Consider the following 23,420-nt stretch of genomic DNA (forward strand, 5'->3'; position numbering starts at 1 on the left):
GACAAAGCAAAAGGTATTTCCTAACCTCAGTGGGGATCTTTTTGAACAGCCACATCGACATCTTGCAATTGCAAGATCTTATCCAGTTTAGATCTTTCCTTCAGCTTGATCAGAGACACTCATTTTCTGTTGTAGTTACTCTGCCACAGCCATGCTCTGCCTTGTGCTTGCCCAGTTTTTATGAATGCTGTTGGCGGTAGCATCTAGTTGTGATTTGGAAAAGTTGCTCCTTTTAACAGACTTACACGTCTTAGTTAAGTCTTCCTTCCAATTGTAAAGCTATTGGAAGAGATCTGTCTCTGCACAGTATGAAAGGAATTCTTCACTCTCCTCGTGACCACAGAAGGATCTTTTCCTGATGAAATCATTAACACAGATTCCCATACTACCATAAGAAGCTACTATAGGTAAATATTCTTGGGATTATATGCTTGACTGGTTGTGGTGTGGCTGATGGTTTTGTGTTTGTTTGTAGTTTTTTGTTTGTTTTGTTTGTTTAGGTTTGGTGTGGTATGGGGTTTTGGTTTATTTTTTGTTGTTTTGGTTTTTTTAACTTTTGATAAAGAAATTATCTGCTATGCAAGCCAAACTGGACTTCAGGCCTCTCATTTCTCTTGAATGTACCTTGCTTGGTGACAGGACCTAATCTCTGCCCATTGCTCAAGGGGAAGCTGTATTGTTCAGCCACCTCTGAAATGGATCTCTGGATTACAATCGCAAATTTTCAACAGGTCTAAATTGATTTTTCACCTATCATAGTTTCTTAGTACTGGTACGGATTGGCAAGCAAATATAAGTAGTGCTCAAATATTTTGCTTTGTTTTACACCACGAAGAACAAAAATGATATAATTTATTCTAGCAAGCAGAGAGATATAGTATTTCTTGTACTAACAAGTACCTACCTACAGGTTATTACTATCCCAGTAATATAATGAGTATTTGGGTCTTTAATTTCAAGAGTAGGAAAAACACCCAAATGAAAAAAGATCTATGTGTTTGGATCAAACAATGGTATTCCTTCTTGCCTGCTTCTGTAAGTTTCCTTCATCCAAGCTCTCTCCAGCTCCCTGTAAGAAGCAAACTCTTTGTCAGCAATACATGCTGGTTGCCTCTGGCCATTTAATCAACCACTCCTCCTTTTGTAGCATATTTGTGGTGTAAGATCCTCTTTGATGGTAAACTCAGCCTTGAGAAGTGTAAATCATTCTTACCTGATGGAGCCAAGGAGGACGCATTCCCCAAGTGATACTTTCTTACACTGTTTCCTAAGGTATCTTATTTTTGCTGCTGTTTTGTTTCTTGTGGGTTTGCCCCTTTACATGCTGCTTTTAACTCCTGACATTCAAGATTAATTCCCAATAACCTAAGAGGTCATGTAATAATGATGAAAAACCAAGAAAACATACTGAAGACAGCTTCTTTATTCCATGTGTTGCAATAAGCAGCTTTCTTTCAGAAGGCATGTGTTGGGGTACACCATTCGTGATGGAGTTTCACGGTGGAGCACTAGTTTGGTACTGCTGCATTCAAGACCTTTTTCTCCCAGTTACCTCCTGATGAGACAATATTTAGAGGTGTTATAATTTCCTAGGAGTAATGTTTCCGAAGGGAGAGGGGGAAGCCTTGGGAACAAAACACAGCATGCCAAGGAAGGCTATTCAAGAACAAGGTATCCCTTGGGTCATTCAAAACACAAATATACATCAGTTCAGTTGGAATGGGGACTTAGTACGGAATGGGTAAGGCTGACACACAGTGTCTTTGCATCATGTTCTGGAGGACAAGACTATTTATTTGTGGTTAATTTATGAACAGGTGCAGCTCTTTGGCCTGTATCTAGACTAAAACTTGACAATTTAAGGACATGGTACTTACAAATGTGATGAATGGAACTTATCTTTAGAAGTCAGTGCAACAGGAGAAAGTTGTTTAGCTATCTTGAAAAGATTTAATGTCTAAGGGCATCTCAAACTGCAAACATACCTAGTAACAGAAGTTGGAAAGACTGTAGCTTAAGCAGAAGTTTCAGAGTCAATCAGATTCCTGAGAGCAAATCTTGAATCACTGTGGAAATGTATAGACACTCTGGCAATAAATCTCAAGACAGGAGCACAAGATGTTTCATGTCTAATTGGGCTGATAAAATTTCTCTTGTATGAATACCTAATTCACCCCAACACTTTCTGCCAGCAGTACAGATATGGACTGAGAAAGCTGTTACACTGATCCCAACAGCATAGGTAGGAGTGGCTGTGGATGTTGTTGCTTGGAAGCAAGGAACTTTATTTCACTGACTACCTGGTCTTTTTTCAAAGCCTAGCTTTTCACTGCAAGTCCTGGGATGCAAACATGGCTTTGTCTAAGACCAAGGTATCTTAATTGGACATTGTATTAAAACTGTGTTATTTAAACTTGGGGTTTAATTTTCTATTCCCCCACCCGAACTGTAGCTTGTATTGACTCTATGTATCATACAGTTGCAGATAGATTTCCATTGTGGCCACTGAAGCAAAACTTCTTTATGAAAGAACTGTTTTCCTCAGTGCACAAATCCTTCTCCCCTCTATATTAATTAGCTACCTGGATGCATTTGTAAACTAGACTGTTTTATACTAATCCTGCTCCTTGAAATGTATTTCTGTCACTACTATGTCGGTTTCTGTCATTATTTGACAAGAAATGAGTGCTTTTTCTCCACCATACACCTGATCATTATCTGTGAACAGGAAGTCTCTAGCTGTTTCTCAGAATTCGCTGCTGAAAGCTGAGAATGTCCCATGAAAATCTGAATCCAGTTCTTCAAATGTGGGTTATCTGAGGAACAGTTACACTTCTGCAGCCACTTCCTTCTAGCTCAGCCTGGTGTTGCGATACAAATGTTGCCTCTTTGGTCTTATTCTGTAAATATTTTTCTTGTGCGACTTTCACTTTGCTGTATGCTTCATCCCCTTTGCTTTTGTGTTTTAAGAAGAGGGAGAACCAAAGACTGTAGGCAACGTTTGCACAGGAAGTCTTTCATGATGGGTGTCTGTTTGTATATAGCTTTCTCAGTCTTGAACCAACTCTGAGCAAGGTGAGAGGGAAGGGGAAAACAAGGGTAACGCTTGGACTCTTGAGTAGGAAATTGTAACAGGCTGCCATGTGACAAGGGGTGAAGAGTGAGATGCCAAACAACATCGTCACCAGCAATTCATCAAATGCTTTGTCAGTATTTGATGAAGTGTCACATTTGTTGTAGCTGACTAGTTTGTTTTACAGATGTTAAGTTTTTGTGTATTGTGGTGGGAAAGACGTTTTTGGCTTGCTTAAATTCTATGTGTTACCACATGAGTCATGAAATGGTGTTATTGTGCCTCTCAGAAGCACACAAAATGTTGCAACCTGTGCTTGTTTGATTAGCACAAGGGTGTTAGTTTTTTTTCAGCAGCATAAAAGAGAATTTGGATTGAAGTTATTCAGGACAGCTGAATACTCAACTTTGTGGTGTTGTGAATCCTGAAAACTGCTTAGCTGTGGTACAAGTGAAAACACTAGATGTTGAAAATCTTCCCTTTTACATCCAATTTAGAGGAGCTGGCTTGTATTAGAACAACAAGAAATGTTTTTAGTCAGAAATCCACTGCTTCTTCAGAAGGTGTGTTCCTTGCTGAGGGCAGCACAAGTTTAACTTCTGCCTGTGAAGGTACAATCTTCCTTGGTGAACCAAGCCGATGGCTTTAGCTCTACCTTGCTTTGTCTACTGACTGACACTGTAGCTGGGAAAGCTGAGTGGCAAAATAAGCATCTGCAGTGACAACTGCATGATCTTTTTCCTGCTATTGAGAGCTCTGAGCACTAAAGAATCAGCTCTCCTTCAGAGTGTTTATCTGCCTCAACTTTTGAGCAGCAGCGGATGGCTGACCTGGTCATCCAAGAATGACCCCTAGCGAATCAAGAGTATTCCTCTTGTGGCAGTCAGAATACTGAAAGACAGTTGGAATGTCAAAGAAGCTGCTTGCTCTCCTAGTGCTTAGGATGGACTGGAAAAGCAGCATTTGCTTGCAGCCAATACTGGTTTGCAAAGACAGCTACTGAGCTACATGAAAGAAACACATCCTGCATAATGGTTTTCCTTCCATTCCAGTGTCTGCTTCTCCAAGGATATTAACCCCGTACAAGAAGGCTGTCCATCAGATAATAGCTAATAATATTATTCTTTCTCCTTTCTCCAGTGGCTGCATTACAACAGTAAATTAAATAAGATGTTGGAGAATAGGAGGAGTGGTAGAAAATATGGGTCTCGAGACAGTGATATTTTGGGGGAAATGAGTGTGAAGAGGAGGAAAGTGTAGTAGGAGATAGCTGGAAAGAAATGGAGAGGGGAAAAAACAGATGCAGCAGAAGCCAGGAAGATTTAGTAAATCAAGTCAGTGACATCTAACAAGAATGTGTTAATCACATACACACATGCTTGCTGGCTACTGAATAGTAAGATACGTGTGGAACATGCAGATTCTCCTTGACTACTTGTGATATCAGTAAAAATGTAGAATAAATTCTGCAATATGGGTGAATTTATGCTATACTTGTGAACATGTTGGCTATTAGTCTTGAGCTCTACATACTCCATTTAAAAACAAGCAAAGAGAGTCTCTAGTACTTTACTAAGACAGTTTTTAGTAATCCGCTTCAAAAATTAATGAATGTGTAACAGATACATGGTAATATGTACCATTTAATGAAGATTTATCAATATTTTTTAACCTCTTATGGGTTTTGTTTTACCAGTTTTAGTTCTGATAAGATACTGTTCCAAAGGTGTTTCAGTTCGGTGTCTGTTGTATTCCTGAAAGGGTGGACTCCTGTGGTGCCCTTCACTGTTAAGCTAGTTATGGTGGCAGCTTCCATGGACATTTAATGTTTTAAATTTTAATAAAAATACATGTATTTTGAAAAAAATTTTATTTGATTAGGTCAGAGATGTTTCTAACTTGGTCTTCTGTTTCCAATGAATGCCTAGAGAAAAATAAAATACTGCAGCTATAAAGTGATATCTCCCCAAATGCTATCAACGTCTCCATGATTTGTGACTTGGTGTTTCTTGAGCCTAGGGCTATATCTGTGTTTTAAAAGGAAAAACAGAAAGCAGGAGCACAGATTTTAATGACTCATTCCATAAGGTATGTATTGCATGTGCTTTTGCAGTCCTCAGTTTAAAGACAATTTAATCACAGACATTGCCTATAATCCTAACCATGGCTGAGTTAATGGCTTTTTTAATTGTTGGACATATTTTCAAAAGTTATAGAAAAAGTTTTTAATTGGTAAAGTGTGTGTAAATTTGCCAAGATGATTGTATTTTAGTTCAGTACTACCTATTTTGCTATAAATGCAGGAGTGGAGTAGAATTTATTTTCCACTGAAGGTAAAAGCAGAATTTCAGGAGGAAAAAACACTGACAACCAGAAGTTAAAACAGTAGTAGTAGTAAGTAGAGATAGAGAGGGGAGGGAGAAGTACTTGAGCAGACTCAGGAGGGAAATACTATGCTCTTTTGCCAGATTTCATCTTTGACACCAGTTTTTGGCTAGTGTGTACTTGTTCAAGTAGCTGGGAAGGCGTAGGAGTGTTTATCTCCTATTTGGTGCAAGGCAGATGGATGTGGAGGTGTGGTATTTGTGTATGTACCCACATGTGGGTGAAATGGAAAAATGCTTGTTTCCTCTTCCCACTTCCATTTAGGTAGTACACTGATATAAATGTTTTAATCATAACATTGATGAAATTTTGAACTGTTTCACTGGTTTTTCTTTTGGTTTTTGTTTGTTTGGTTTGTTTTTTTAAGAGAAAAAGGAAGAAATAATGTGTAGCTGCTGAATCACTCCGCTGAAGGAAAAGATGAAAACAAAAAAACTGTTCAGACTGCAGTGGTTCTGTGCAAAATGATTTACAGATTTTTCTGTAACAGATATGTTTAAGAGTCATTGTTAAATGGCCCTTAAACTGACTTCCATCTGATACAAACCAGTGTTGATACAGGAGTGTGAAATAAATACAGAACATATTCTGACCAGATCCAGGTCTAACAGGATTATTCACTCCTCTTTCTTTATCTGGACTGATGATCTGAATCACCTAAAATGGTCAAAAGGTAGCAGACCCAAAGTGTCATAGATCCATGAAAGACTTGATTTAGCTGTCGTCACTCTACATATGTAATTAATTATGAGCTTGATTACATGGATTTGGAGTCTGCTAATAGGTAGTGCCAAGTTACATGTGGACATTTATAGCAGTTGGGTGTTTGGTAGTCATTCCTTCAGTATTTATGCACAAGAGCCTAGCAGGATTAATAAGGTTAACATAAGAACTAGGGAATGCTGACTCCTCATTATTCCAGAGGAAGAGGAGCATTGAAACCTGTTAACAAAATCTCTTCTGCAGGGGTGGCAGAACTCCACCGTGTTTCTGAGGCCCAGTCCATGCCAGCCGTCATCAGCGTTCATACCAACTCCCTCTAGTGTGACTAGGCAAAGCCCAGTGTGTGCCTGGTGGCTCATCCCAGTCGGAAAGCCTGGGGTGAAGCCAGGGAGGGCGGCAAGCTGTTCGCCAGGGACTTGGGCAGTAGGGCCAGTATTGGCAAGAGGGAGAGTACAGGAATACTGGAGGGAAAATAAAAGGAGTGTCAGACACTTGCGCCAGGGCTGGTGGGAGATACAAATGTTTAAGTTGGCATCGTGCCCTAACGTTAGCCAAAGGTGCAGAACATTGTTAAATTGCTCAGCGGGAGTTCAGACCCGAGTGTTGTGCAATCTGGGGAGCGCAGGATAAGCCAGACGTGTACAATAGAGAATGATGGGAAAGCAGTTCACACGAGTGCTTCATTTTATGAACTGTATTTTTATCAGACAGCTTTTTAATTTCTGCTATCAAAGCTTGACTAAATGCTTCCCTCTCAAGAGTGCTGAGGGAGCAAGGCTGGGGTTTAATACACTGGATGTATCTTAGGGCCATTTTGTTTTAGGTAGCTGTTGCTGATCTGATAAAGGGACTCCATAGAAAAAAACTGCTTTTATTAAGTATGCTTTGTGTACATGATACATGCTTGCATTATTAATGGTGCTGCTTCCTGCAGCCTAACTGTGGGAAGAAAGCAGATCTACCCATAGGACTTTTGGCAAAGTTCTTATGCAAAGAGGCGGTCTAGGAGGGTAGTGTCTGAGAGCCTCAGGCAAAGATTAATATCTCTGTAGCAGGACAATGCTGTCTGGAGACAGCATGTGCCTCCTGGTGTCAGAGATTGGAATATCTTTTTATTAAAAAACAAAACAAAACCAAACAAAAAAACCCAACAGCCACCAAAAAACAACCTTAAGAAAGTATTTATCCCAAGCACCCTCTTCTGGGCAAGTTGACAGAGTTCTTAAAATCTTTTGTATTGTTTTAAATTACTTTGTCTCTGAAGTATCTCTAATGTTCTCAGAAGCTTACAGCTTCTGATAGAACAACAGAAGCATTTTTTTAATACAATGCCTTCTAATAATGTTACCACATTGAAATACATTTTTTAACTTTTCTTCGTTATTTTGTTTTGAATATTCTTCTTTATAACGGTTCACTTCATGTTATATATTTTTCACACCTCCTCAGGAAGATGGCATTATATGGTGTTTTTAGCATAACCAATGAATATAGCAGAGACTGAAATAAGCACTGTTTTAGAAACCCAAGCACCTGCAAGACAGCTTGCTGTCATTTAATGGAAACAATGTAGACCTAATTTCCTCTCATTTTTTTTGCTACCATGATAGCTTTGTAGTTGTCTGTCATTTTGTGTGTTTGGAAAGCCAGTGGTGAGTATTGGAGCCACTGGAGAGAACAGCATAGAGTGCTGGTTTCTCAGTCATACCTGGAAACGGGTACTCTCCATAAACAGTCGCTTTAGGTGCTTTTGGTAAAGAAGGGGAACCTTTTCCCATGAAACTGTGGAAACTTGAACAGGTGGGCTTTATTTTGCCAAGTGTGCACCTTTCTGATTGTGCCAGAGACTGCATTGCCAACTTGGTTGCTGTGTGGTCCCGTGTTGGGAGTGCTCTGTGGGCTGTGTGAGGATGTGTGTAACTGGGACTTTTAATCTGCTTCTGGCAAACAGGGCCTTACGTGATCTCCTGCTTTGTGTCATACTAAGACTGAATTCTGCATCCCACAGTCTGGCTAAGAGAAGTGTCCAAGAGAGAAGGTTTTTATTAAAAATAATATGTTTTCCCAGAAATTTCTTTTCGAAAGCCAACTCTTTTGCATTCCTAGTAGCTTACTTTTTCCTCCTTTGTTAAGGGACTTGATAGTGCTGCAAAAAATTCAGTGTCTTCAGGAGTTTAGGGTCATTGGAGCCATACAGCACTGATCTTTCCCTGATGAAAATCTCCCATTCTTACAGCTAACAGTTGGATACTTTACACTGAGAAAAAGGTGGATGGGATGTAGAACTTGCTACATGGTGAGAAGAGGTGGAGGGTGTGAAATTATGAGCAAGGCTGGTAAAAGAATGCCAGATGGGTTAGGAGAGTTAAAAAAAAAATAAAATTATAGACTAAGTGTTTAGAAGTTAGGAACAATTTTATCTAGTTACTTACCTACAGTGCCTTGTCCAGAGAAATGTTACATTCAGGCTTGAGCTTAGCCTCCATGTTGAAAACTGAGCGTAAGGAAGAAAGTACAGCTAAGAAAAACCCACTTAGCATGAATCCTCAAAGCAGTCCTGGAGGCATTACATACTATCTGTATCCAGAACCCAATTTCTCTGATATTCACCTCTTGGGGTTGGCAAACACAGTGTTTGTCTACTGTGGCTGTGTGGTTCAGAGCCTGTGAGATGGGTTATAGATCTGCCGTCACAGTATAAACTCCAAAGGAATGCTGACTGTTGGTTATGGGTACCCTTTTTCTCCATATGGGTGTCTTCCTACAGGACTTCATTTTGAGCTATGGCAGTATTGTTCAGGCAAGAAATAGAATCATAGCCATATTGTAAATTGAGCTGCTAAGAGGTCTCTCATCATGAATCACCTGGTGTGTCACATAACTTTACCTTGACAGGACTTTCTGCAGAACAAGAAATACCTTTTTCTGTAGCTGTCCTTGATGTTCTGAATAAGGAACATTTTGCCTGTAGTAGCCTGCTTTTTAACCATTTCACTTTGTGCTCTTTCATCAGAGGATGTGCTGAGTAAAGATGCTGGGGAGTGTGCAATATGCCTGGAAGAGCTGCAGCAAGGAGATACTATAGCACGGCTGCCTTGCCTCTGCATATATCATAAAGGGCAAGTATTCCTTGGGATGGATATAAAATATGAGAAGGTTGCATTTACTGGATAACTCCTTAAGGAGTACTTAAAGGAGCTTTAAAACTTAGTTGCTTTTTACATTTAAAAACAAACAACAACGAAACGACAGCAGCAACCCTAAAGAGATTTTTTTAAATTACATCTCTCTGCATCTTCACCATGTATTTGAAGTTATATTTCCCTGCTATAATTTTCTCATTCTTGCAAAATCACCTGTGTGGGGAAGGAGTGCACATCATGGCTGAGGAGCTTAGTGTGCTTATGTTTTGTCAAATGCTAATAGATGTGGGCAGGGAGGAGGGGGAATGCTTTTTAAACCTGTTTCATATTTTGTTTTCACAAGTGTCTGTAACTACGGGAAGTAAAATGTCAATAAATTATATCAGCAAGATGATAATGTTAATAGTGAAGTAACCTGTGTAAAAAAACTGAATAGCAACTCGTAAAATGCTTCCTGAGAAAATTTTAACACTTAAGAAACTTAGTTTTTCAACAGCGTTTAATATCTAAATATTATTGTGGTTTGGGGTTATTAATTTTTCCAATTATGTGTGTGTATGATACACTTTGTATAATATAAAATCCTACTAGTCATTGAAATTATGAGAAACCAATTTATATTCATATGTTACTGCTAAATGTTTCTGATATTCATGTCAATTGTTTTCATTTTTGTTTTGTATCCAACAGCTGCATAGATGAATGGTTTGAAGTAAATCGATCTTGCCCTGAGCATCCATCTGATTAAGACAAGATTCATGTTTTTAGGTAATGTTTATTTTTAGACATGTACATTTCAACAATAAATATCTTGATTATCTGGAGTAACTCTATGCTAATTTTTTTTTCATTTGTGAATTTGCTACTATGTCTCAGAACTATAATATTAATCAGTAAGCATTGACATATATTGCAATATAGGTAAAAGGTTTCTGCATCCTAACATGGCATGGTCTGAAATATTGTGTTCCAGTTTTAGTACTGGAAAGCGACAAGTAATGGCAATTTAAAGCTTTAGCCATTAACTTCTAAAGAATATTTTTCCATGGAAATGAAACAAAATTAAAATAATATAATTGTGTAATTTTGGATTGTTTCATGAGTACTGGCATTTATTTCTGACACGAAGCTTTTGGAATCATATGGAAAAGTTAAAACTAGATATTTTCAGAACTGCTTTCATGTTAATGCCTTCCAGAATGTTTAAAATATATAAATAAATAAAAAATGTTGACCTGTTTCTATCCATCCCATCTCACGGAGGTTCACGTATTTCCAGCTTATGTTTTGTTTTAATGATTGCAGATCTGCAATCAGTGTCAAAAGTTTAAAGGATAGGTTTATTCTTTTTGTTGACTAGCTCGAAAACTTTATCTTACATTAAGCCCCTAAGCATTGCAAAACACACTAACAATCATCATAATTCTTAGAGACACAGAGGTATCTGAAATTCTAGCTGGTGTCTGAGGGTTTGGTTTTGTTGTTCTGAGGGAAACTGGCATTTATTTGTGCAATTATTTCATGTTGCTTCATGAGTCTTTGTTGCAGGGGTAGCAGAGAAAACCTGAAGGAAGGTATCCTGCTACAGGGATAATTGTTTTAATCTCAGGGCTGTGTTAGCCAAAATTAATAAACAAATGCATTTCCTATATTGCCCCCAACTACTGACTGTGGCAGAAACCTACATGCTGTTCATGAATGCCTTTGTCTCTGTACATGCTCGTGGGTGTCTAACTTCATATTAAATTCTGTTTGCTTTGTTTACAGCAGAGATGATGATAACTAGGGGCTTAGGAAAAAGGGGAAGGAAAACACGGTGGTTGTGCTCATGCTGTTTGAGTGTGTTCTGTACTGAAATAGCTGAAATGATGGTACTTTGTCTTCTGCTTTTCCAACAGCTGCTTCCACTGATCAGAAAACATAGGAGATGTGAGGTTCCCTTGCTGAACACAGCATGCCTGGCTTGAGACTTAGAGTTCTTTGTGGCTGAAAAAGGCAAAGACGGACAATGACATGGAAAAAACATTGCAGACACCAGTTACTTGCCAGTAGTGCTCAGTATACCAAACACTCATGCAAAGGACATACAGGGATTTTGAAAATGCTGCACATCCTGTAACAATCGACTCCCCACAGACATTACTGACACTATTTTGTATCGAAGGCCAAAGTTCCTAATTTCAGCCTAACTTCTGGTTCTGTGAAGAAGCGAGTTATTGGACGTTTCCTACTGCCTCGAGTGGAAGCGGAGATGTTCGATACGTGCTGTCTGAGACCCTTGCAGGAGGATGGCCCCGGATCTGAGTGGAAACGTTTTCACCTTCTCGTTGGCTGAAGAATAGTAAATGGCAAACTAAATAAATTCTAATAGTGTGACCTTAATTTACTGAATTCACACCCGGTTTTATGTTCTTCACTTTTTTCAAGAACAGAAAACATAAACTGCTCTGCGTAGGAATATTTCAAAATTTTGTAACTAAACCTTTGTCACAATGCAGTCCAAAGAGTAAAACCAAGACAGGTAACTAATTTATATTGATCAAGCTATAGGGATTGTTGAGATCTGCACATTGTATTGCTATTTAAGTAACTAAAACGTCTCTTTTACTGCTTGTGAGTAAAAACTACAAAAAAAAATGCAGCAAAGCAAAATCTTACAGCTATGCAACTTTTTTTAAAATAGGAAAAAGAAAAGAATTACCAATTTTAAGTGCTGCCAGTTAAGGTAATTTGTTTAACGGGTATTTTTTTAAAGATGTTTCAGGTAATTATTTTATTGTACTACTCTCATCTCCAGGCTGCCTCCTGAGGTGTAAATGAATAACTGCAAATGTGGGCACAGCGAGAGGTTTTTATAGGCACAGGCGAGAGAACATCGAGGTGGGATTTGTGTTTCATTTTTAAAACATGCGCAAGTTCATGTTTCCTTGTTTGAATGTTTTTTTGGTGGCAGGATCTGTAGTACTTTGCATCTAAACCCTTGGTCTCTTCATGTGGAGACCAGCATTTGACAGTGTGGTTTGTTTTGGTTATTGTTTTTTTTTTTTTTTTTTTAATGCATCTGCATTTGTTTAATTTATTATTATTTTACTGTATTATATTGTTATAACCAAGGCTCCACGAAACACAGGATGTCTCTGGGTGCGTACATCAAGTAAAACTGTGTATAGATATTAGTTCCCATAAAGTATCACAGTTAAAATAAAAGAAGACAGAGAAAAAAAGACAATAAACTGGAACAGATATCAGGGCTTAGAAGCATACTTTTTATATTGAGAATTAATTGTAGTGGTTTCTGAATTTCACAGCACAGGGAAGAGTTTATGAATATTTATTAGCAACAGCATTCATAGTGAGTTTCAATAGTTAAAATAAGTTGCACAATACTTCAAACATTTTTCTTGTACATAAATAATTCTGGTTTTCTTTTTTTTGTTTAAGTACACATTTCTCTCTGTTGCTACTGTGATTCATATCAAAAAGGGCAAAGAACAGGAGCAACTGCTGCTATCTGGAGAACAAGTGCAGTGCGTGTTCTTAAACTCTCCCATCTTGCTTGAAGAGCAGTTCTTCCCTGGATAACATTTTCTCCTGAATGTTGCTCTGTAAAATGCCTTTGTTATGCTGCAAATCTAAAGGAGTCCAAACTAGGTAATTGTCATAGTTGCCAGTGCAGTTTCTACATTTTTGGGCTTGCATCACTGGTTTCAGCGGAACCTGTAACTATGGGGCCCTGTTGTATTCTCCTTTTCAGTGGGAGCAGAATCATTTTGTCACACGTTCAATTCCGTAGTCACATCAAATGTACAGTTGTTCCCTGTAAAGAGCCCTTTCTCAACAAGAATATTTGTGTTGCCTTGTATTATCTTGGGGAAGGGAGGGAGGGGATGAGGAATTACAGCACCTGTTATACTCAAATAGTGGTGTTGCCTGCAGGCCCACTTTTTCAATGTTTTAAATTCCTGATACCTTCTGAAAGTAAAACTTTTGCATTTGCATTGATTTAATGTTTGCTGTTGGCTTTATGCCCACAGAAACCTGTAGCAATGTAAAGGGGGTAGGTAAGTGTTTTGATGTCCTGGGCTCTGAGGTCATAGATAGCCTTTGGCTTGGGGATTAAGTAGGTAAATATTATAAACATGAATCTGTTTACAACTTGAGCTCAGTTTTGGTAGTTCATGGTAGTAGCTGATTTAAAGACCCAGCCATTATCACTGTTGTCCCATGTTTAGGAACAGTGTTAGAAAAGCATGCCACAAGCCAATGCACTGTGCATGGTTTTGCAGGCAAGAGTCCATTGCTACTTCCATCAGCACAGTAGAGCAGCAATACCTTGGATTATTTGAGGAACTGACATGAGGTCAGCCTTAGTTTGACATTCTTGGTATCCATGAATCTCTTCTGAAAGACTCTGGGGGGTTTTCTTGTATCAAAACCTGTAATAGAGACCAAGCCTAGAATGACCCTGGAAGCATGGCAGTGATGCTTGGGTTTGAAAACACCTGTGGAAACTCACCTAGGTAAGCTTTCTGTCACCATCAGTTGCTGATGACTATGCTGTAGGCATAGCTCTAGTCATAGGCAACACCTTCAGTTTGAAAACATCCTCACAGGGGTGCTGAGTCACTGTGCTTCAGAAGGGGAAAATAAAACACCAAACAATTCCTGTGTCTTGATCAAGGAAAACCACACTTGTCCACAAGAAGCAATAACTTATATTATGGTGCGATATGCTTCTTTGCCTGTAAATATCTTGAGATTGCCAATTCTGTGCTGTTTTAGAGTATTTTTCTGTCATCTGGCCTATATCTTCCCTAAGTATGTAAAGGTGTGAAATAATTCCCATACTCAGGTCTGCCATAAACATGCTGCTTGCCAGCAGGGGAAGAGTAGACTCGACACTGTCTTGAAATGTGAGATTTTTCTGAACTTGTAACATACCCATGTCTCTTCAGTAGCAACTTGTGTTTTGAAGTTCATAGTGGAGGTGGCTGTGAGTTGAACTGTATATAACCATATCCCTACAATACCAAGAGAGTCACACTACTGTTGGCACAGGGCACCCTTTGTCCTATCTCTTATGAGTCAGTATATCTATAATAACACTTCCCTTTTAAAGGAGGTAGCTAATTTTCTTTCAGCGTGTGGATTCAATGATGAGTTCAGTGGGATGTAAAAGCAAAATACAAAGCACACCACAAATTTTTGATATTTTATTTTTGGGAGGAATAAGGCCAAAACCAGATGGTCTTATTTGTAGTCAAGGTAGCTGTCATATTCAAGGTTAAGTGTACTGCGGTATTTTGAAATGGACAACATATAGGTGATGTACAAAAACTTGAGTATGTACTTTTGACCTTGGATTTTTTCCTTACTCCCCCTCTTTTATGATGTAAAGGGGGCTTATGACTGAATGTCAAGATTCAGACATTCATCCTACTTCCTAATGTTAGGAGCATTGGCTTTTTAAGTCTTTCCTGAAAGGCTGGAGAGCTGGTAAAATGGACTCCCAGAAGACTAAAATCTCAACAAATATGAGAAAGGTAATTTTTATTCAGAAATGTGGATATTTGGTGTTTCTGGATGCTTAATGTCTAATACATAAGATGTGCTTATGGATGCTTTTGGCATGCTGCCTTTTCCATGTGTGGGCTTCAGAAACTTGCTCCATTTCTACTGTGTTCCACCAAAAGCAAGGAACTTGGTGGTTGAATATTACTATTCTCTCTACAGAAACAGCAGCAAAACACATATTGGTACAAGCCATGATCTCTCTGAATTTCTGTGGATTTTAGCTGCTTTCCCACATTGAAAGAGAACATTCGTATGCGAATTTGGTATTGCTTTGTATCTTCTAATTTTGCTGGGCAGTTGGGAGTTTCCTGCTGAGAGACTCCCATATACCTGGGAATGCAGAAATGCTGCTATGGGATCTTCCAGCTCACCTTTGCCAGTGGAGGATTATCTCAGTTTTTGATGAGTGCTATATTTTATTATTTACTTTCCACCCTTCCAAGCTTAAAAATCATTTTAGTATCAATTTCTTCTCTTCTTAGCTGAAGACACATTATATTTTAGGCCATATTCCCTCAGTCTTTGGACAGGCTTTCCACTGGCATCAGCAAACATAATGTAAGAGGTTGTAACTGGAAGGGGAGGCTTGTTATGGGTTTCCTACAATCCAGCCAAATATGATTTTTTCATGCAGCTCGTACTGCTTAACTTTTTGTCATTCAAAACATTCTGTGTGAGCAGGTCACGACAGAACTGTGTCCAGGATTTGTTTCCTGAATGTAAAACTCTTGATGTTTCTGTTTCCATATAAATTAACCTGCTTGTAAAATCAAGTTGAAGATGTTGTAGCCTGTTGGGGGTTGAAAAATCCAACCCAGTCCTTACTCTCAGATTGCATTTGGTTATCTTACTACACATTGTAGGCTAGCTTCCCAAGCTGCTGTAAAGTCATGTCTCAATTACTACATCACAGCTGATGATGGGATAAGCTGTAAAATGACCTCACTGTGGGGCATTATTAGTTGTTGAAGACTTGCTCAGGTAAACTACTGTAGGAATACCCTGCACCTGAAAAAGGTTGGACTTCATTCTGGTTTTGATCTAATAAGTTGCCAGTGTACAAGAAGTAGAAGGCAGCCAGCCCACTAGCTGATCTTTCTGGCAGCTTTTAATCTATGTGTGTTTGTCTGAGAGACTTTTGCCCTTGGGTGTGCTTTGGCAAAGATTTTGCAACAATAAATAGGATTTGCTCGATTCTGGCAGAATTTCAAATGTAAGTAACCCGACATTGCAGGAACATAATTTGTTGCTGAATCCAGTTCCTCTTGTTTTCCCTCAAATCTGTCCCTTTTATTGCTAATTTGTTCTATTTAGTAGTAAACACTTCTCAACATGACTGGTCACAAGCTCTCAAGGTGTGAAATGCTAAGAGGAAGAGACATCAAAGCTTGATTCTGTGCTCTACTTGTATATATTAAGACGAAGCCTGGAGTATTTGTTATCATACAGTCAAGAATTCTCTCCAGTGATATTGCCAAAACACTGTTACTTTCAAGGAAGAAGGGAGGTGACTTAGCTGTAGAGGGGATGCTTTAATGAACTACTTAAAATCTACTTGTAACAAAGTTTAAGAGCTCCAATGTCACACTGACACAGTGGTGATCCAGGGTTAACCTTATCACTTGATTGTGAATCTCATTCTGGCTCTTCCTAGCCTTTGGCAGGTGCCTGCTGGTAGGGAGCAGAGTGTGCATTCCCTTTTTTATATGCCTCTTCCTACAGAGCTAACCCTGCCCACAGCAAGTTAGAGGGAACTCCGTGCTAGCTTCTGAAATGCCACCCGTATGTGCAGTGGTAATGGACAAGATATCTTCCTTCATTACCCAGAGCAGAAATTGGAATGTAATTTGCAATGTCTAATGTAAAACATGTTTGTTTGTTTTGTTCGGGTTTTTTTAATTGAGCAGTATGATTGCAAGTTGACTTAAGTTGTTCTAAGGTACTCTTTTCAGTGGTTTGCCAGTACATAATCATGAATGAAAATATTTTTTTATTGATTTTTAGGTTGTATGTTTAACATTCCATTCATGTAAAATATGTACAAATATATGTAATAAATCTTTTGAAGCACAGTTTTCCTCACACTTTCAGGTGGTGGTTTTTGGGATTTTTTTTTTAGTATTAGTAAAAGAGGCACTGCTGTGGGACAGAGCTTCCTGTATGTCTGTGCTGGAGACTGAGCTGAAGCAGAGGAAGGAAAAGCAATGCATGGTGTAGAGTCACAGGTAGAAAAGCTTGGTATCTCACCTGTCTGCAGTCCTGCAGGTAGAAGTGCAGACCCTCTGGGCCAGCCTCTGGCTCCTCCAAGTCCCTCTCACTCTTCACCTGTCCTGCAAGCAGTGATGTGACAGGCATGTATGCATCTGGCCAAGGACAATCTCAACAGAACATAGCTGATGTAGCTCCTATTTTCCTGGAGTGGTTTGAGGCAAGATGTCTCTGGTTGATGTGTCTTCTGTTGATCTTCAGCAGATGTGATGGCCTTAAAGGTTAGCATACATTAGAGATGCCAGGTCTGGGAAGGTGGGGAATCTCATGGGTGGTTTCAAAAGAGAAAAAAAATTAGTGAGGAGAAGAGGCTAGCAAACAGCCCTTTCTCATCACCTGAGATCTGGGAAGATCCATCAGAGCATCAAGGTAGCTTAATACACTCCTCTTTCCTTCAGTTTCCTCTACCCAAATACCACTCTCACTTCCTCCCGAAACACTTCATAGTTTCCTCTTTAAAACTGACTCCCTGCCAGCTTACCCATGGTTGGGCAGTGCATGGATTTCTTCGTCCCCGATGGTCACCCAGACTCTCCTGTCTGTCCCTAAACAGTTGGGAGGAGGCTACTATAACAGGCTCCCACAGAGACGTGGTGCTGGAGGAGGGAATTTCTGCCCAGAGCCACTGAGGACTTTAAATCGTTCTCTCTGGCAAGGGTGGGGCACTGCTATGGCAACTGCCTGGAAACTTTCTGCGGGGGCAGTGGCTGCAGCTACCCAACGAGTGGGGTTGCCTCCAGCGCTGCCTGCAGCAGGGAGCTGGGGGTGTGAGAGACCTGGCCAGCTGCGTTATCACTTCAGATCTTCCTGCCTGCCCTGGCACCAGCTAAGGACCTGCAGCCTTTGTGCTAAAAGTACATGAGATGAGGACAGGAGTACAGATGAGCCATGTGGTTTTAGATAGTATACAGTGTAAGTCTCCTGCGGGGAGAGTGAGATTTTAACACCTCTCCACCCACATTAGTTGTGAATGGATCTGCGGGTGCTTTTAACAAAACGAAAGCACGTTTCACCAAGGTTATGTGGAGAACATGGGAGAAAATGAAAGGAGTTCACTCTCCGGGAGGGAAATGCCACCTCTTACGTTGGTGTGTTGCATCCCGACCCAACAGGGTGCTGGTCCCAGCCAGGGGGACTGTCAGTGATGCATGGATTTATGGCTCAGGTTTCTCCAAGGCTGGGTGTCCATCCTTGCTTGCTCCACTTTTGAGATAAGCTTTTTGGTGTGGCTGGGGGTAGCTGAATCCATTGCTAGAGCACAGTGACAATTGGACCATCACAATTCTCCCTGTGGGAGATGATAGTTTTAATGCATGAATTATTCAAGTCTGCACTGAGAGACAGTTGGATGTAATTATTGAGGAACATGTTTGTATCTCTTGTTAGTGTAACTTTTTTTCCACCACCCCAACCCCCCCACCCTGATTGCCTTTTGGAAAGCCTGAATCCCTTCACTGCCAGTAATTTCTGTGTTTTTCTCCTCAGCCTTGAGCTGTATTATGGAAGAAATTGATAACCAGTTAGAGCCGAGTTTGGCTTTGCATCAGGAAAATCTGCTGGAAATCCTTCTAGTTCAGTAGGTACAGGATTTCATGTGTGAAATTTAAATTAGTGGCATCTGTTGGTATCATATCCTACCTTCCTGCCTACAGTTGGGACATGGGACATGCCACCTCTGCCCCAAGTTGCTTGCCCTGCAGGGTGAACTGGGATGCTGTGCTGGCCCCAGGCTGTTCCTGGAAACTCTCAGCAATAGATAATGATGTTGCATATGTGTGTGTGTGTGTGTGTGTGTGTGTGTGTGTGTGTGTGTGTGTCTAACTCCAGCTACCACACGCTGTTGTTTGTCCATGTCCACTTCTGGATGCTGCACTGCTTTCAGCAGGAAGGGGAACACAATACACAGCCTGCGGCAAAGAGAGCAGGGAGGGGGTGAGAGTCCCCTGCAGCAGCTAGAGCTGAACGGGGAAGTTTTCTCCCCTTGGCTTTTGACTGCGCTGTGCTGGAAGGTCTTATTCTCCTCCTGAGGCTATGACACCTGAGCACTGTCTGTGCCTGGGGAGGTGCAGGCTGGAGCCTGCTGGTGTCTGCAAACATCCCCTCTGTGTATTTATTGAGTAGAGGAGGTTCCCAGCTCCTTCCACCCTGCAGGGAGGGGGATGTCTGTGTCCAAAAAAGCCAAACAAGGCCGTGAGTACACTGCTCGTGAGGTGCTGTGCAGCTTGTGCCTGCTGTCTCCTCACCAGCCAGCCACTGGACAACAAGGAGCCTTAGCAAAAACCAAGTGAGATGGAGTTTTCCAGTCCTCATTTAATAAAGCATCTGTTTTCTGAGGGGGATGAGATCAGGGATGCATGGAGGCAGGGAGGAGGGTTTGACATAAATAAATAATTGCATAAAACCCATCCTCAGTTGACGCAAGATGACTCACTCCTCGTAAAGGCAGGAGCGTAGAGAAGGCAGATCGCGAGCACAGGGACGTGTCCTCAGCTAGCTCAGTGGAAACTGCAGGTGCTTGGTACCTCTGCATTTGGCCCGTTATCTTTTGAGTCATGTTTTGTGCTGAGCTTCTGCCCTACTTTCGTTTTCACCCTGTTTACAGATTTCTTTGTTTGAACCTGCGTTTAAATTTTAACAAAACCTCCCTCCCCGCCCTTCCCGTCCTAGTTGCTTCTTTAAACCAGCTTCAAACAGCAGGAAAAGCAAACAAACTCTGCCAAGCCCCATCAGGCTTTGTCACTGAGGAGAACAACCACCGTGGGGCTGTTTCCCCATCTGGTGGTGGGGTTTCCTCACTTGATTCCTGCCTCAGCGGACCCAGGTGTCTTCTAAAGGGAGCAGTTTTCCTCTTCACAAGTCACCCGGGCCAGGATTAACATCTGCTAAACTCAGGATTAAAGAATCTGGCAGGTAATGGGAGCATGAAAGCTTGACAGCTTCATTTGCTCCAGCCCGTGAGGTCCAACTCTCCCGGCTTGCGAGGCTTTAGCAGATAATTAAGTTGCTGCCTTCAGTGTATCAGATGAATACCTGGATGCAAGAGGTTGGGCATAATTTATTTGTTTGCAAAGGGTTTGCTGGAGCTGGAACTCTAGCTCTCTGCCCCATGGGAGCAAAGGGGATGCTTCCACACCAGGGCTGGTTTGTTCTTGGGCACAGCCACTTGCTCCAGTGGTGGAAGTGGCCCATCAGCTGTGCCACCGGCAGCCACCTCATGAGCCAGCCTACCTATGCTGGGGGCTGGGATAGGGAAGCATGGCACCTGTCTCAAGATGCTCAAATCCAGGCTCGCCTGCACTGCACAAAGCACAGCCTCCTGGGACTGTTGGGAGCCCCTCTGTCAGCAGCCCTGGTGCCAGCCGTGGCTGCAGGCCCTGTGCGTGGCAAGAATTTATGTATTGCCACCATAATGGGTTGCTTGACCCCTGCAGACACTGACCTCAGGTGGGTGATGTGGGATCAGCCCTGCCCGAAATGTGCTGCTTGCCAGTGCTGTCACCCCAGGGGCTCCCAGTTTGCACAGGAGTACAAGGGCACAGGACATCTTCTGCTTTCCCAGTATAAAGCAATGGCTGTAGTTTTTGCCCCTGGCTGAATAAAACCAGTTTTTATTCCTCAACCTGCCTGCAGTGATCTCTCATGACTTAATGCTTCTGAAGCTGCTATTTGCTCTGAAACATCATCCCTGCTTTCACGTCCCCCTGCGTACCTGAAGGCAGTTATTTCAAACCTTTGCAGTTCATGCCCTCAGCTCTCCTTTACCTCTGGGAGTGGAGAATGAACACTGACTAACCTGGCACTGCCAAGCTTCGCAGGGTATTCAAACAGCAATTTCCCAGGGTGAAAGGGCGGGCTCCCCAGTACCTGTAGTGCTCCCTGCATCCTCTCGGTTTGCCCCCACTCAGAGAAATGAGGAAGGACTTGCCACTATTGCTATTTTGTGCTTTTAGAAGCCTCACCTATCCCACAGAGTAACTGAGATCCCTCAGCAAGCAAGCAGAAACCATCTTCTGTGAGTAAACTTGGAGTCCTCGAGTGCAGCAGATAGTTCCCAGCCTGGCCTCCATTTTCACCTACCACAATCCTGCCATTTTGCTTCTACCTACTAAAGCAGCAGTCAAGACCTTTGACTACAGCTGTAGCTTTTTCCTGCTGAGATTACTTGTTGCATCAGTTGAAAAGTGAGCAGCCTCTGTAGTGCCCTCTCATTCCTCACAGCAAACCCATCCCTTGCTGCTGTTTCCTGGCTCTGATGCCTTTGCTCTCGACCGCAGCCATTTGTACAGCTTTGCAGCAGTCTCCTGTTTTCCTCTGCTGAACTGAGGTAAGGGAGCAGAATGAAGTTACAGGGAAAAGGCGTGGGTGTCTCACTCTCTTCAGCATCAGTGCTGCTCCCATGGCATGGGATTGGTATCCTGCACTGGCTGTGGTGGAAGAGCAAAGGCTGCACCACCTTGCAAGTCCAGCTGGGGTCCAACACCTGGAAATGCATGTCTGACACAAGCAAGCAGCACCAGGCTCAGAAAAACATCCTTTCCTGAAGACCTGGTAGTGTGTGCCGGGGGCAGGACTGCACTGTGTTGCAGCAGGGCTCCCTTGAGGGCCACTTTGTTATTCTGGCACCAGTAAACACACACAGCTTGCACCAACCACATACAAGTGGTAATACCTCAAGCCAGCAAGTCTTTGCCCACAGCAGTGAATGGAAACACAAAGAGCTTCTGCCGTCAGTGTGGCCAGAGGACTGTGGAAGCAGAGCATGGCAGCAGCATGTCCCGGAGCCACCATCATGATTTCCCTCGGTGCACCAGCTGCTGGAAGGGTCCCTTAGGGGCAGTGGCAGCTGTGAGTGGCCTTCTCTAGCTGCGTCAGCTCCTCTTTCTCGTCTGCAGCCAGAATTAGTTAGGGTGTCACTGTCCTGTCTTGATCTAGCCAAGTGTCTACTTGACAGGGCTTAGCAAAGCCAAAGCACTTGCAGGCAGCTTTTTCTTTACAAAGCTGTTTATTATCACAGTGGATGAGTGGAAAAACATGACGCAGTGTACAGAGATGGCTTCAGCAAATTACAAACAAGTCTAAAATTAAAGTTACAGTTGTCTTTGAATTTGAATGAACGAGGCTCTCACTGCAAGCTGCAAATGTGTTGCTCCAAGGCGCTCTACAAACAGGCCAGTAAGGCTACAAAGTGCTTCAGCCAAAAATGCTGTGCTGATAAACAAGGAGTGTCTGGCTGCTTCCAGAGCAGCAACCAGTTTCCCCAGCATGACTCCCAAAGTTGTGATGTGCTGTGTGAAGCTCTAGGTGAGCTGGGAGCTGGATGCTAGGAAACCCCTTGATTTTGTTAAACCCGGACTGAGCTGTGCTCAGACCTTCAGCCCAGTCCAAACGAGCACTTGCAGCTGCCCAAAATCACCTCTGAAATGAGTGGCTATGACTGGCACCGTAATCTGTGCCAAACTCTGTCTTACATGGAGCTGGGCTTGATCCTGCCACTGCTTACTCTGAGGCTGCACTTAACTGCTGCAGCGCCGTAAATGCTGCTGCCCCTGAAAACACCACCCTGGATGCCTGGCTTGTAACAACCAGGGGATATAGAATGGGATTTGCAACAGGGCTGAGAATGTTGTGCAACAAATAGCGCCAAAGACTGCTCTAAACCAAAAGAGGGGCAGATGTGTCTGCATTGGAAAGCTTGGGGGAGGCTGTTTTAGTCAATCAGTGAAATAAGGACAGGAGCTGGAGTTTTAAACTATTTTCTACCTGGTAAAAGACCAAATAATTCTGTGATTAGATCAAACTGGGAGCACGCTTCCCTCCAACACAGGCAACTGATGCCTCCTGTGAACGCCCTTCCTTACACCAGTGTCTTCTCCTTTCCATCAGAGCGGGCTGGCAAAACACAACATTTTGACAAGGTGCATGAGTGTCTGATTTGTTAAAGTCACTGAGAAGTCTTTAAAGGCTTTGCTTTGGCAGATGTTTTGGCAATTGAAATCCAGCTCATCTGTAACTGTGTGCCCTTTTGCTTCAGTAAACAAATGGCTCAGGTGCAGAAATCATTCAAGTTAGCTGTCTTTCCTCTAGCATGGTTGAAAAACTTCATCTGTCTCCCTGTGAAAAATCAGAGTTGATTCCACAGGCACAGAAGAAAAGACACTGAAAAATAATAAACACTAAGCTGGTTTTCTTCTTTTTTTTTTACTTTTTTTTTTTTTTTTACTGCAGGTTTTGTGAAAAACTTTATGAGTATTTTA

At 41.7% G+C, this 23,420-nt stretch overlaps 1 protein-coding gene across 4 annotated transcripts in view; it reads left to right on the forward strand.

Moving 5' to 3' along the window:
* The window catches only part of ZNRF2 (zinc and ring finger 2), a 55,111-nt gene extending 43,405 nt beyond the window's left edge, over positions 1–11,706 (forward strand). For 3 of the 4 annotated variants that reach the window (XR_010434545.1, XR_010434544.1, XM_064672124.1), the window contains 3 exons: positions 9,195–9,300; positions 10,015–10,092; positions 11,223–11,706. Coding sequence is in view for 1 of the 4 variants with exons in the window: in XM_064672124.1 (XP_064528194.1) it covers positions 9,195–9,300; positions 10,015–10,072 (164 nt within the window). In the remaining 3 variants the exon portion in view is untranslated. Of the gene's footprint in view, positions 1–9,194; positions 9,301–10,014; positions 10,093–11,222 lie in introns of those variants that run through there. The other variant, XM_064672143.1, reaches the window with a different exon arrangement.
* The last annotated feature ends 11,714 nt before the right edge of the window (positions 11,707–23,420 follow it).

Source organism: Pseudopipra pipra, chromosome 1 (genome assembly GCF_036250125.1).
Source record: "Pseudopipra pipra isolate bDixPip1 chromosome 1, bDixPip1.hap1, whole genome shotgun sequence".
NCBI classification, from domain to species: domain Eukaryota; kingdom Metazoa; phylum Chordata; class Aves; order Passeriformes; family Pipridae; genus Pseudopipra; species Pseudopipra pipra.